This window comes from Oncorhynchus gorbuscha, linkage group LG17, assembly GCF_021184085.1.
Source record: "Oncorhynchus gorbuscha isolate QuinsamMale2020 ecotype Even-year linkage group LG17, OgorEven_v1.0, whole genome shotgun sequence".
NCBI classification, from domain to species: Eukaryota; Metazoa; Chordata; class Actinopteri; order Salmoniformes; family Salmonidae; genus Oncorhynchus; species Oncorhynchus gorbuscha.
The window spans coordinates 2,203,985-2,219,272 of record NC_060189.1 but is presented as its reverse complement, the minus strand read 5'-3'; the positions used below and the strand labels follow the sequence as shown (position 1 = coordinate 2,219,272).

The window sequence follows — 15,288 nt, the reverse complement described above, 5'->3', positions numbered from 1 at the left end:
TTTAGTGTTTGTTGTGTTGTGGCTTTGCTGACATGCATTAAAAAATCTGTACATCTTGGTGGGGCAAACAATTTTCTCTTATTCAATCATCATCAACCTTATTCAACGTTCTGACTCCACGTAGCCTATTTCTATACGCACTGAGGCACACGCTCCTACTACGCACAACCAGAATGACAGAGACACGCGGAACCCTGGGAAACATGAATAAAGGAAAACATCAATTGAATTGAATAAACATAACTTCTACCTCATGAGTCTTACGAATGGTCATCTGCACTATAAACATCACGCCCACTCCGAGCCAATAAATGATTGTCTAAATGAAAATGTACCATAGGCCTATCAAACATGAAAAATAAATCTACATGTTATAATAAACTGTACGGGGATGTAATGATGTCACGCTAGCAATTATTGTAATTATTAATTATTATGTAATATAGATTTACAACATAGGGCCTATGCATTTAAACGTGTGAAAGCAACATTTCAACAAGAGAACAAAGCGCAATCCAGATTGGAGAGTCGTGTGTCTTCGCCACAGTAATAATGGATTCCTGTATTTTGATGTTTGCGCTGTACCCGATCCTATAGCTGTACAGCAAATCAGCAATCTGTTTGCTAGCTCACACAACCTGTGTTGATTGACAGTTTGCTGGTCCAATCAGAATGCTGAGTGTGCATTTCACTTGTCAATCTGTTGAAACTTGGATGCTTTTATTCATAAGGGTGTAGAGTGTAGAGTAATCCACGTAGACTCTGTGCCACAAAATGAGTGACAAAACATTAGAAAACATTGCCAGATAAATTCAAGTCATTAGTCCCAAGTCAAAGTAGAGTCCCGAGTTTTGAGGCTCCAAGTCAAGTTTCAAGTTCTTTTATTTTCAAATTTGTGAGTCCAAGTAATGTGAATATATTCAAAATCCTGATAAACCACAAGGCACTAAAGTAATACTGCAAAAAAACCGAGGCAACTCAATTCACTTTTTGGGCCTGAATACAAAGTCTAATTTTTGGGGTCAATCCAATACAGCACATTACTGAGTACCACTCTCCATATTTTCAAGTGAAGTGGTGGCTGCATTATGTTATGGGTATCCTTGGAACTATTAAGGACTGGGGAGTTTTTCAGGATTAAAAAAATAAACCGAATGGAGCTAAGTACAGGCAAAATCCTAGAGGAAAACCTGGTTCAGTCTGCTTTCCACACACTAGGAAATTAATTCATCTTTCAGCAGGACAAAAACCGAAAACACAAAGCCAAATCTACACTACAGTTGGTTACCAAGAAGACAGTGAATGTTCCTGAGGTGCCGAGTTACAGTTTTGAATGAAATCTACTTGAAAATCTACGGCAAGACCTGAAATTGGTTGTCTAGCAATGACCAACATTGCTGTTTTAAATGTTTAAATGTTTTAAAGAATAATTGGCAAATGTTTCACAATCCAGGTGTGGAAAGATCTTACGAGACTTACCCAGAAAGACTCAAAGCTATAATCGCTACCAAAGATGATTTTACAAAGTATTGACTCAGTGGAGTGAAGTCAAACCAGTCAAACGTTTGGACACACCTACTCATTCAAGGGCTTTTCTTAGTTTTTTACTATTTTCTACATTGTAGAATAATAGTGAAGACATCAATACTCTGAAAAAACACATATGGATTCATGTAGTAAGCAAAAAAGTGTTAAACAAATGAAAATGTATTTTATTTTGAGATGCTTAAAAGTAGCCACACTTTGCCTTGATAAGAACTTTGCATACTCTTGGTATTCTCTCAACCAGCATCACCTGGAATACTTTTTGAACAGTCTTGAAGGAGTTCCCACATATGCTGAGCACTCATCCCAAACCATCTCAATTGGGTTGACGTCGGGTGATTGTGGAGGCCAGGTCATCTAATGCAGCACTCCATCATTCTCATTCTTGGTCTATTAGCCCATACACAGCCTGGAGGTGTGTTGGGTCATTCTTCTGTTGAAAAACAAATGATAATCCCACTAAGCCCAAACCAGATGGGTTGGCGTATATCACTGCAGAGTGCTATGGTAGCCATGCTGGATAAGTGTGCCTTGAATTCTAAATAAATCACTGACAGTGTTCCCAGCAAAGCACCCCCACACCATCACACCTCCTCCTCCATGCTTCACGGTGGGAACCACACATGCAGAGATCATCCGTTCAACTACTCTGCATCTCACAAAGAGATGGCGATTGGAAGCAAAAATCTCCAATTTGGACTCATCAGATCAAAGGACAGATTTCCACCCGTCTAATGTCCATTGCTTGTGTTTCTTGTTCCAAGCAAGTCTCTTCTTATTATTCTTATTATTATTAGTGTCCTTTAGTTGTAGTTTCTTTGCCGTAATTTGACCATGAAGTCCTGATTCACACAGTCTCCTCTGAACAGTTGATGTTAAGATGTGTCTGTTACTTGAACTCCGTGAAGCATTTATTTGGGCTGCAATTTCTGATGCTGGTAACTCTAATGAACGTATCCTCTGCAGTTAACTCTGGGTTTCCTGTTCTGTGGCGGTCCTCATGAGAAACAGTTTCATCATAGCGCTTGATGGTTTTTGCGACTGCACTTGAAGAAACTTTAAAAGTTCTTGAAATTTTCCGGATTGACTGACCTTCATGTCTTAAAGTAATGATGGACTGTCATTTCTCTTTGCTTATTTTAGCTGTTCTTGTCATAATATGGACTTGGTCTTTTACCAAATAGGGCTGTCTTCTGTATACCACCCCTACCTTGTCACAACACTACTGACTGGCTCAAATGCATTAAGGAAATAAATTCCACAAATTCACTTTTAACAAGGCACACCTGTTAATTGAAATGCATTCCATGTGACTACCTCATGAAGCTGGTTGAGAGAATGCCAAGTGTGTGCAAAGCTGTCATCAAGGCAAACAGTGGCTACTTTGAATAATCTCAAATATATTTAGATTTGTTTAACACTTTTTTTGGTTATTACATGATTCCATGTGTGTTATTTCATAGTTTTGATGTCTTCACTATTATTCTACAATGTAGAAAATATAAAATATAAAGACAAATCCTGGAATTAGTAGGTGTGTCCAAACTTTTGACTGGTACTATATGTAAATTAGATATTTCTGTATTTCATTTTCAACACATTTGCAAAAATGTATAAAAACATATTTTCACTTTATCATTATGAGGTATTGTGTGTAGATGAGTGAGGGAAAAAAAAAGATAATTTTCGAAGGCGAAATGGAAATTCAGTTGAATTTGAAATATAATTCCTAACTGAAATTGAAGCAGGGTGACGTTTATTGCCATGAATCTTGCCAAAACGGTTAAGGGTTTAGATTTAAAATCAGATTTTGTGACGTTGGGGCAGTGCCAGCTAATGACCAGTGCAGAACTGCCTACAGGGCAAGATTCATGACAATAAATGCCAACCTGCGAAATGGAATTGATCTCAACCGTGACCAGCTGTAGTGTTACTCGGAGATGTGACCGCCTGTAGACTTGACACACACATTCCACATTATTTCACTATTCCCAAAATATTCTTACATTTTTTTCAGATATCCGGATAGTTTAAATTACAATTATTTATTTTACAAATGTAACGCACTTGAGTCTTGACCAATCAGAATGATGCAAATCCTGTAGTTTTCCGCTAAAAACAACAGTGGAACAGAAGTCTGATTTTTGATATAGAACGTATTATTGGTGTTTGATTTGATCTGTGTCAAGTCTTGTGGAAACTGTTAAGGGGCAGCCATGTAAATGCTGTTAAGGGGCAGCCATGTAAATGCTGTTAAGGGGCAGCCATGTAAATGCTGTTAAGGGGCAGCCATGTAAATGCTGTTAAGGGGCAGCCATGTAAATGCTGTTAAGGGGCAGCCATGTAAATGCTGTTAAGGGGCAGCCATGTAAATGCTGTTAAGGGGCAGCCATGTAAATGCTGTTAAGGGGCAGCCATGTAAATGCTGTTAAGGGGCAGCCATGTAAATGCTGTTAAGGGGCAGCCATGTAAATGCTGTTGTGTAAATGCTGTTAAGGGGCAGCCATGTAAATGCTGTTAAGGGGCAGCCATGTAAATGCTGTTAAGGGGCAGCCATGTAAATGCTGTTAAGGGGCAGCCATGTAAATGCTGTTAAGGGGCAGCCATGTAAATGCTGTTAAGGGGCAGCCATGTAAATGTTAAATGCTGTTAAGGGGCAGCCATGTAAATGCTGTTAAGGGGCAGCCATGTAAATGCTGTTAAGGGGCAGCCATGTAAATGCTGTTAAGGGGCAGCCATGTAAATGCTGTTAAGGGGCAGCCATGTAAATGCTGTTAAGGGGCAGCCATGTAAATGCTGTTAAGGGGCAGCCATGTAAATGCTGTTAAGGGGCAGCCATGTAAATGCTGTTAAGGGGCAGCCATGTAAATGCTGTTAAGGGGCAGCCATGTAAATGCTGTTAAGGGGCAGCCATGTAAATGCTGTTAAGGGGCAGCCATGTAAATGCTGTTAAGGGGCAGCCATGTAAATACTGTTAAGGGGCAGCCATGTAAATGCTGTTAAGGGGCAGCCATGTAAATGCTGTTAAGGGGCAGCCATGTAAATGCTATTTGAAGATAATAGCATAGTGATGTCAGGGCATAGCCATGTCAGGGCAGCCATGTAAATGCTATTTGAAGATAATAGCATAGTGATGTCAGGGCATAGCGATGTCAGGGAATAGCCATGTAAATACTATTTGAAGATAATGGAATAGCGATGTCAGGGAATAGCGATGTCAGGGAATAGCGATGTCAGGGTGATGTCAGGGCATAGTGATGTCAGGGAATAGTGATGTCAGGGAATAGCGATGTCAGGGTGATGTCAGGGCATAGCCATGTAAATGCTATTTGAAGATAATAGCATAGTGATGTCAGGGCATAGCGATGTCAGGGAATAGCCATGTAAATACTATTTGAAGATAATGGAATAGCGATGTCAGGGAATAGCGATGTCAGGGAATAGCGATGTCAGGGTGATGTCAGGGCATAGTGATGTCAGGGAATAGCGATGTCAGGGTGATGTCAGGGCATAGTGATGTCAGGGCATAGTGATGTCAGGGTGATGTCAGGGCATAGTGATGTCAGGGCATAGCGATGTCAGGGAATAGCGATGTCAGGGCATAGCGATGTCAGGGCATAGCGATGTCAGGGAATAGCGATGTCAGGGCATAGCGATGTCAGGGAATAGCGATGTCAGGGAATAGCGATGTCAGGGAATAGTGATGTCAGGGTGATGTCAGGGCATAGCAATGTCAGGGAATAGCGATGTCAGGGCATAGCGATGTCAGGGCATAGCGATGTCAGGGAATAGCGATGTCAGGGCATAGCGACGTCAGGGAATAGTGATGTCAGGGTGATGTCAGGGCATAGCAATGTCAGGGCATAGCGATGTCAGGGCATAGCGATGTCAGGGAATAGCGATGTCAGGGCATAGCGATGTCAGGGCATAGCGATGCCATGTAAATGCTATTTGAAGATAATAGCATAGCGATGTCAGGGAATAGTTATGTCAGGGAATAGCGATGTCAGGGAATAGCGATGTCAGGGCATAGCGATGTCAGGACTTAGCGATGTCAGGACTTAGCGATGTCAGGGCATAGCGATGTCAGGGCATAGCGATGTCAGGGCATAGTGATGTCAGGGCATAGTGATGTCAGGGCATAGCGATGTCAGGACTTAGCGATGTCAGGGCATAGCGATGTCAGGGCATAGCGATGTCAGGGAATAGCGATGTCAGGGCATAGCGATGTCAGGACTTAGCGATGTCAGGGCATAGCGATGTCAGGGCATAGCGATGTCAGGGCATAGTGATGTCAGGGCATAGCGATGCCATGTAAATGCTATTTGAAGATAATAGCATAGCGATGTCAGGGAATAGTGATGTCAGGGAATAGCGATGTCAGGGAATAGCGATGTCAGGGCAGGGCGATGTCAGGACTTAGCGATGTCAGGGCATAGCGATGTCAGGGCATAGCGATGTCAGGGCATAGCGATGTCAGGGCATAGCGATGTCAGGGAATAGCGATGTCAGGGAATAGCGATGTCAGGGCATAGCGATGTCAGGGCATAGCGATGTCAGGGCATAGCGATGTCAGGGAATAGCGATGTCAGGGCATAGCGATGTCAGGGAATAGTGATGTCAGGGTGATGTCAGGGCATAGCAATGTCAGGGAATAGCGATGTCAGGGCATAGCGATGTCAGGGCATAGCGATGTCAGGGAATAGTGATGTCAGGGTGATGTCAGGGCATAGCAATGTCAGGGAATAGCGATGTCAGGGCATAGCGATGTCAGGGCATAGCGATGTCAGGGCATAGCGATGTCAGGGAATAGCGATGTCAGGGCATAGCGATGTCAGGGCATAGCGATGTCAGGGAATAGCGATGTCAGGGCATAGCGATGTCAGGGAATAGTGATGTCAGGGAATAGCGATGTCAGGGAATAGCGATGTCAGGGCATAGCGATGTCAGGACTTAGCGATGTCAGGGCATAGCGATGTCAGGGCATAGCGATGTCAGGGCATAGCGATGTCAGGGCATAGCGATGTCAGGGCATAGCGATGTCAGGGAATAGCGATGTCAGGGCATAGCGATGTCAGGGCATAGCGATGTCAGGGAATAGCGATGTCAGGGCATAGCGATGTCAGGGAATAGTGATGTCAGGGTGATGTCAGGGCATAGCAATGTCAGGGCATAGCGATGTCAAGGCAGGGCGATGTCAGGGAATAGCAATGTCAGGGCATAGTGATGTCAGGGAATAGCGATGTCAGGGAATAGTGATGTCAGGGAATAGCGATGTCAGGGCAGGGCGATGTCAGGGAATAGTGATGTCAGGGTGATGTCAGGGAATAGCGATGTCAGGGCAGGGCGATGTCAGGGAATAGTGATGTCAGGGTGATGTCAGGGAATAGTGATGTCAGGGTGATGTCAGGGAATAGTGATGTCAGGGAATAGCGATGTCAGGGCATAGCGATGTCAGGGCATAGCGATGTCAGGGCATAGCGATGTCAGGGAATAGCGATGTCAGGGCATAGCGATGTCAGGACATAGCGATGTCAGGGCATAGCGATGTCAGGGAATAGCGATGTCAGGGAATAGCGATGTCAGGGAATAGCGATGTCAGGGCATAGCGATGTCAGGGAATAGTGATGTCAGGGTGATGTCAGGGCATAGCAATGTCAGGGCATAGCGATGTCAGGGCATAGCGATGTCAGGGCATAGCGATGTCAGGGAATAGCGATGTCAGGGAATAGCAATGTCAGGGCATAGTGATGTCAGGGCATAGCGATGTCAGGGCATAGCGATGTCAGGGCATAGCGATGTCAGGGCATAGCGATGTCAGGGAATAGCGATGTCAGGGCATAGTGATGTAAGGGAATAGCGATGTCAGGGAATAGTGATGTCAGGGAATAGCGATGTCAGGGCAGGGCGATGTCAGGGAATAGTGATGTCAGGGTGATGTCAGGGAATAGCGATGTCAGGGCAGGGCGATGTCAGGGAATAGTGATGTCAGGGTGATGTCAGGGAATAGTGATGTCAGGGTGATGTCAGGGAATAGTGATGTCAGGGTGATGTCAGGGAATAGCGATGTCAGGGCATAGCGATGTCAGGGAATAGCGATGTCAGGGAATAGCGATGTCAGGGAATAGCGATGTCAGGGAATAGCGATGTCAGGGAATAGTGATGTCAGGGCAGGGCGATGTCAGGGCATAGCGATGTCAGGGAATAGCGATGTCAGGGAATAGCGATGTCAGGGAATAGCGATGTCAGGGAATAGCGATGTCAGGGCATAGTGATGTCAGGGAATAGCGATGTCAGGGTGATGTCAGGGTGATGTCAGGGTGATGTCAGGGTGATGTCAGGGAATAGCGATGTCAGGGCAGGGCGATGTCAGGGAATAGTGATGTCAGGGTGATGTCAGGGTGATGTCAGGGTGATGTCAGGGTGATGTCAGGGAATAGCGATGTCAGGGCATAGCGATTTCAGGGCAGGGCGATGTCAGGGCATAGCGATGTCAGGGCATAGCGATGTCAGGGCAGGGCGATGTCAGGGCATAGCGATGTCAGGGAATAGTGATGTCAGGGTGATGTCAGGGTATAGTGATGTCAGGGCATAGTGATGTCAGGGCATAGCGATGTCAGGGCATAGCGATGTCAGAGCAGGGCGATGTCAGGGAATAGTGATGTCAGGGTGATGTCAGGGTGATGTCAGGGCATAGTGATGTCACGGTGATGTCAGGGTGATGTCAGGGCATAGTGATGTCAGGGTGATGTCAGGGTGATGTCAGGGCATAGTGATGTCAGGGTGATGTCAGGGTGATGTCAGGGTGATGTCAGGGCATAGTGATGTCAGGGTGATGTCAGGGTGATGTCAGGGCATAGTGATGTCAGGGTGATGTCAGGGCATAGTGATGTCAGGGTGATGTCAGGGCATAGTGATGTCAGGGTGATGTCAGGGCATAGTGATGTCAGGGTGATGTCAGGGTGATGTCAGGGTGATGTCAGGGTGATGTCAGGGTGATGTCAGGGTGATGTCAGGGCATAGTGATGTCAGGGTGATGTCAGGGCATAGTGATGTCAGGGTGATGTCAGGGTGATGTCAGGGTGATGTCAGGGCAGGGTGATGTCAGGGCAGGGTGATGTCAGGGTGATGTCAGGGCAGGGTGATGTCAGGGCATAGTGATGTCAGGGTGATGTCAGGGTGATGTCAGGGTGATGTCAGGGCATAGTGATGTCAGGGTGATGTCAGGGTGATGTCAGGGTGATGTCAGGGAATAGTGATGTCAGGGTGATGTCAGGGTGATGTCAGGGTGATGTCAGGGCAGGGTGATGTCAGGGTGATGTCAGGGTGATGTCAGGGCATAGTGATGTCAGGGTGATGTCAGGGTGATGTCAGGGTGATGTCAGGGCATAGTGATGTCAGGGTGATGTCAGGGCAGGGTGATGTCAGGGTGATGTCAGGGTGATGTCAGGGTGATGTCAGGGCATAGTGATGTCAGGGTGATGTCAGGGTGATGTCAGGGCGATGTCAGGGCAGGGCGATGTCAGGGAATAGTGATGTCAGGGTGATGTCAGGGTGATGTCAGGGTGATGTCAGGGCAGGGTGATGTCAGGGCATAGTGATGTCAGGGTGATGTCAGGGTGATGTCAGGGTGATGTCAGGGCATAGTGATGTCAGGGTGATGTCAGGGTGATGTCAGGGTGATGTCAGGGCAGGGTGATGTCAGGGCATAGTGATGTCAGGGTGATGTCAGGGTGATGTCAGGGTGATGTCAGGGTGATGTCAGGGCATAGTGATGTCAGGGTGATGTCAGGGTGATGTCAGGGCATAGTGATGTCAGGGTGATGTCAGGGCATAGTGATGTCAGGGTGATGTCAGGGTGATGTCAGGGCATAGTGATGTCAGGGTGATGTCAGGGCATAGTGATGTCAGGGTGATGTCAGAATGATGTCAGGGCATAGTGATGTCAGGGTGATGTCAGGGTGATGTCAGGGCGATGTCAGGGCGATGTCAGGGCATAGTGATGTCAGGGTGATGTCAGGGTGATGTCAGGGCGATGTCAGGGTGATGTCAGGGTGATGTAAGTCGCTCTGGATAAGAGCGTCTGCTAAATGACTTAAATGTAAATGTAATGTAAATGATGTAAGGGTGATGTCAGGGCAGGGCATGCTGGGGGTTTCAAAATGTGCAGCAGTAGCTCAACGCACGGTTATAAAACTACATGCAAAAGTTTGTTATTTCATTAAATTAAGTATTTCAAATGTCATGGTATATCCTTGTAGGAAACAACGTCACAAGGAAGGATAATCTCATTTCATTTACAGTATGACAAAGCTTTTTCTACGTCAAAATAGGCCTTTCTTTAAAAAACAAGAATCTAAAACAGCTTACCACTCAAATAATCTAATACTAACGTTCGTTCGGATATCCGGATAGCCGTGCTCATTCGTAACACAACAGAGTGAAATAAATACATTTGCAAGAAACAATAATGAAGCTATTGGACCTTATGCAGGACAAAAGAGTTTATGATCTTAGTGGTTTTATCACATGTACTGTACATTGCAGTAAATGCATTCCCAAAATACCAAATTATTTTGTTCATGGCCATGACTGGACATGTTTCCGTGCTGGATTGCAATTGTTGTTGATGCTGATTGGAAGAATGGGAGAGGAGGATGCTGATTGGAGGAATGGGCAGGAAGAGGGCGTGGTGTAGAATGTGGAGCAGGTGAATCAAAGAGAATAGAGACAGGGGTGCTGGTTCTTGTAAGCGTGTGATCCCTTTCTCCTCCTAAATGTACACCACCTGTGTTAGCTCAGCAGCTCCTATCTGGCACTAACGACACTAAGCTCAGAGAATGATCTCTTTCTCTCAGTGGGAAAATAACAGAAAATAACAGAAAATAACAGATTATCAGAAAGTGTTCCAATCCACTTCCAGCATAGCTGTATCTCTTTGTCTGGTACCCTGACATGTCTGCCTGCCTAAGAACTGTTCGAGGGGGTGAGAGGAGGGCTTTAGAGAGAAAGGCTTTCTGACTGTGGAAAAATTAAGAAACAGGAGAGGAGAGGGGAGATAGGAGAGGGGTGAGGAGAGAGAGGACAGGAATGAGGAGAAGGGTGAGGAGAGAGAGGAGATGACAGGAATGAGGAGAGTGAGGAGAGAGAGGAGAGGACAGGAATGAGGAGAGAGAGGAGAGGACAGGAATGAGAGAGAGGAGAAGCGTGAGGAGAGAGAGGAGATGACAGGAATGAGGAGAGAGAGGAGAGGAGAGGAGTGAGGAGAGAGAGGAGAGGACAGGAATGAGGAGAGAGAGGAGAGGGGTGAGGAGAGAGAGGAGAGGAGGGAGGAGAGAGAGGAGAGGACAGGGATGAGGAGAGAGAGGAGAGGGGTGAGGAGAGAGAGGAGAGGAGAGAGAGGGGTGAGGAGAGAGAGGGGTGAGGAGAGAGAGGAGAGGATAGGAATGAGGAGAGAGAGGAGAGGGGTGAGGAGAGGAGAGAGAGGGGTGAGGAGAGAGAGGGGTGAGGAGAGGAGAGGAGAGAGAGGAGTGAGGAGAGAGAGGAGAGGATAGGAATGAGGAGAGAGAGGAGAGGAGAGAGAGGAGAGGACAGGGATGAGGAGAGAGAGGAGAGGAGAGCGAGGGGTGAGGAGAGAGAGGAGTGAGGAGAGAGATGAGAGGATAGGAATGAGGAGAGAGAGGAGAGGAGAGAGAGGAGAGGACAGGGATGAGGAGAGAGAGGAGAGGAGAGGGATGAGGAGAGAGAGGAGAGGGGTGAGGAGAGAGAGGAGAGGAGAGAGAGGGGTGAGGAGAGAGAGGAGAGGACAGGGATGAGGAGAGAGAGGAGAGGATAGGAATGAGGAGAGAGAGGAGAGGAGAGAGAGGAGAGGAGAGAGGATGAGGAGAGAGAGGAGAGGAGAGCGAGGACACAGTCAGTCCTGAGATGGCAGCTGAAAACACTTCCCCACAGCTGGACCTTCTGGATAGAGTTCACTATGCCCCTCTAGTCACCTTACGACTAGGATAGCACACATGTATGTACAGTTGAAGTCGGATGTTTACATACACCTTAGCCAAATACATTTAAACTCCGTTTTTCACTATTCCTGACATTTAATCCTAGTAAAAATTCCCTGTTTTAGGTCAGTTAGGATCACCACTTTATTTCAAGAATGTGAAATGTCAGAATAATAGTAGACAGAATTATTTATTTCAGCGTTTATTCCTTTCATCACATTCCCAGTGGGTCAGAAGTTTACATACACTCAAATAGTATTTGGTAGCGTTGCCTTTAAATTGTTTAACTTGGGTCAAACGTTTCGGGTAGCCTTCCACAAGCGTCCCACAATAAGTTGGGTGAATTTTGGCCCATTCTTCCTGACAGAGCTGGTGTAACTGAGTCAGGTTTGTAGGCCTCCTTGCTCGCACACGCTTTTTCAGTTCTGCCAACAATTGTCTATAGGATTGAGGTCATGGCGTTCTGATGGCCCCTCCAATACTTTACCTTTGTTGTCCTTAAGCCATTTTACCACAACTTTGTGGCAAGCTTTAACTTCATGACTGATGTCTTGAGATGTTGCTTCAATATATCCACATAATTTTCTTTCCTCGTGATGCCATATATTTTGTGAAGTGCACCAGTCTCTCCTGCAGCAAAGCACCCCCACAACATGATGCTGCCGCCCCCGTGCTTCACGGTTGGGATGGTGTTCTTCGGCTTGCAAGCCTACCCCTTTTTCCTCCAAACATAAAAATGGTCATTATGGCCAAACAGTTCTATTTTTGTTTCATCAGACAAGAGGACATTTCTCCAAAAAGTACCAACTTTGTCCCCATTTGTAGTTGCAAACCGTAGTCTGGCTATTTTATGGCGGTTTTGGAGCAGTTGCTTCTTCCTTGTTGAGCGTCCTTTCAGGTTGTGTTGATATAGGACTCGTTTTACTGTGGATATAGATACTTTTGTACCTGTTTCCTCCAGCATCTTCACAAGGTCCTTTGCTGTTGTTCTGGGATTGATTTGCACTTTCACACTAAAGTACGTTCATCTCTAGGAGACAGAACACGACTTCTTCCTGAGCGGTATGACGGCTGCGTGGTCCCATGGTGTTTATACTTGTATACTATTGTTTGTACAGATGAACATGCTACCTTCAGGCATTTGGAAATTGCTCCCAAAGATGAACCAGACAAATAGTTTTCTGAGATCTTGGCTGATTTCTTTTGAATTTCCCATGATGTCAAGCAAAGAGGCACTGAGTCTGAAGGTAGGCCTTGAAATACATCCACAGGTACAGATCCAATTCACTCCAATGATGTCAATTAGCCTATCAGAAGCTTTTGACATTATTTTCTGGAATTTTCCAAGCTGTTTAAAGGCACAGTCAATTTAGTGTATGTAAACTTCTGACCCACTGGAATTGTGATACAGTGAATTATAAGTGAAATAATCTGTCTGTAAACAATTGTTGGATAAAATTACTTGTATCATGCACAAAGTAGATGTCCTAACCGACTTGCCAAAACTATAGTTTGTTAACAAGACATTTGTGGAGTGGTTGAAAAACAAGTTTTAATGACACCAAACTAAGTGTATGTAAACGTCCGACTTCAACTGTATGTACCCTACCATGCAGGACAGTAGTCTGGTACAGCTCTGCCAACAGTTCCATGTGCACCTGAACACCCAGCCCTGTCTCTAATCTCTAACGGTACCTGAACACCCAGTCCTGTCTCTAATCTCTAACGGTACCTGAACACCCAGCCCTGTCTCTAATCTCTAACGGCACCTGAACACCCAGCCCTGTCTCTAATCTCTAACGGTACCTGAACACCCAGCCCTGTCTCTAATCTCTAACGGTACCTGAACACCCAGCCGTGTCTCTAATCTCAAAAAGGTACCTGAACACACAGGGGTCCTGTTATGCACGGAGGAACCGCTGACTGGTTTGCCGTCGGTGGTGACACACCAGCAGTATCCTGTCAGAGTGTGACACTGCACCTGTAGAGAGCAGGACGCACAGGACAGAGACAAGTGGGAAACAGGTACATGTATACTGGAGGGTCCATGACAATGGTGTCCCAAAATGTCCAATAAAACCACAACAGAGAAAGTCTCCTATAATTCCTCCAACCGGGATTTTTCATTTCCTGCAAAGTTTCCGGGGTTTTGCAATTGGCTCCCAGAGATAAAGATTCCTGAGAGAGACAGACCTGGGCGAAGGTTCCGTCCTCGTTGCATTCTGGGATGAAGATGGACTCCTGAGGTCTCTTAGCCTGCTCCAGAGCCTGATTCCTCTCCAGCCTGCACTTAGACTGGCCTCCGTCTGAAATACAAACACAAGGACAGGTATACTGCACCTGTCCTGCATTCACTGTCCCAGCATGCCCAACCAGAGGACAGGTATACCTGCATTCACTGTCCCAGCATGCCCAACCAGAGGACAGGTATACCTGCATCCACTGTCCCAGCATGCCCAACCAGAGGACAGGTATACCTGCATTCACTGTCCCAGCATGCCCAACCAGAGGACAGGTATACCTGCATTCACTGTCCCAGCATGCCCAACCAGAGGACAGGTATACCTGCATTCACTGTCCCAGCATGCACAACCAGAGGACAGGTATACCTGCATTCACTGTCCCAGCATGCCCAACCAGAGGACAGGTATACCTGCATTCACTGTCCCAGCATGCCCAACCAGAGGACAGGTATACCTGCATTCACTGTCCCAGCATGCCCAACCAGAGGACAGGTATACCTGCATCCACAACAGGTATACAAAGGTAGGACCTTAATTTGATCAGTCTTTTGTTGCTGTGAATTCTTAAAATGTGTATTGTATTTTTTTAGTTTTAAAAATGCTTCTAAAGTTTGTTTTATATCCACTTTGAAATTTAAGACTTGATTTCCCCTAAAGAAAAATGTATCAACCCATTCAAAAATGTAAATTAATTATTAACTACATAATAGTTCACATTTCCTGTGGCTGCAGGATACTCTTTCTGCTGTAACATACTGGCTCAAATTAACATCCTAGATCTGTACTTGTATTAACTGAAACAACATCCCAACCCACTGGCTCACCTCTGCTAGCGACACACACTCTCTGTGCACCTACTTTATACTGAAATCTCAACACTTCATTTGACAGTACATTCCAGACGTTTAATAACATACTCAGTGCCTTGTTGCTTGGCATCATGGGACAATGGCACGATTTTGGTATCACAGAATGTTCTGTCAATTTTCACATAAAAACTTCACTAGGATGAAAGCTGTTTAACATGTTTTGTACATTTCTATCAGAAAACATTTATTTTATTTTATTCACAATGAAAATGTTTAAAGCTCATTTTAAACCTATACATGCTCCCTGTAAGACCATATGATCTTTGACCCATACATGGTGCAGACCATATGATCTGTGACCCCTACATGGTGCAGACCATATGATCTGTGACCCCAACATGGTGCAGACCATATGATCTGTGACCCCAACATGGTGCAGACCATATGATCTGTGACCCCTACATGGAGCAGACCACATATTGGAGTCATTAGACCATATGATCTTTGACCCATACATGGTGCAGACCACATATTGGAGTCATTTGACCATATGATCTTTGACCCATACATGGTGCAGACCATATGATCTGTGACCCATACATGGTCCAGACCATATGATCTGTGACCCCTACATGGTGCAGACCACATATTGGAGTCATTAGACCATATGATCTGTGACCCATACATGGTGCA

The 15,288-nt window shown here is 45.6% G+C and overlaps 1 protein-coding gene across 4 annotated transcripts in view; it reads right to left on the bottom strand.

Moving 5' to 3' along the window:
• The window catches only part of smoc1 (SPARC related modular calcium binding 1), a 586,617-nt gene that overhangs the window by 125,338 nt on the left and 445,991 nt on the right, over positions 1-15,288 (bottom strand). For all 4 annotated transcript variants that reach the window (XM_046307812.1, XM_046307813.1, XM_046307814.1 and 1 more), the window contains exons 4-5: positions 13,737-13,849; positions 13,425-13,524 (exon numbers count right to left, since the gene is read on the bottom strand). In XM_046307812.1, coding sequence (XP_046163768.1) covers positions 13,425-13,524; positions 13,737-13,849 — 213 coding nt within the window. The remainder of the gene's footprint in view (positions 1-13,424; positions 13,525-13,736; positions 13,850-15,288) is intronic.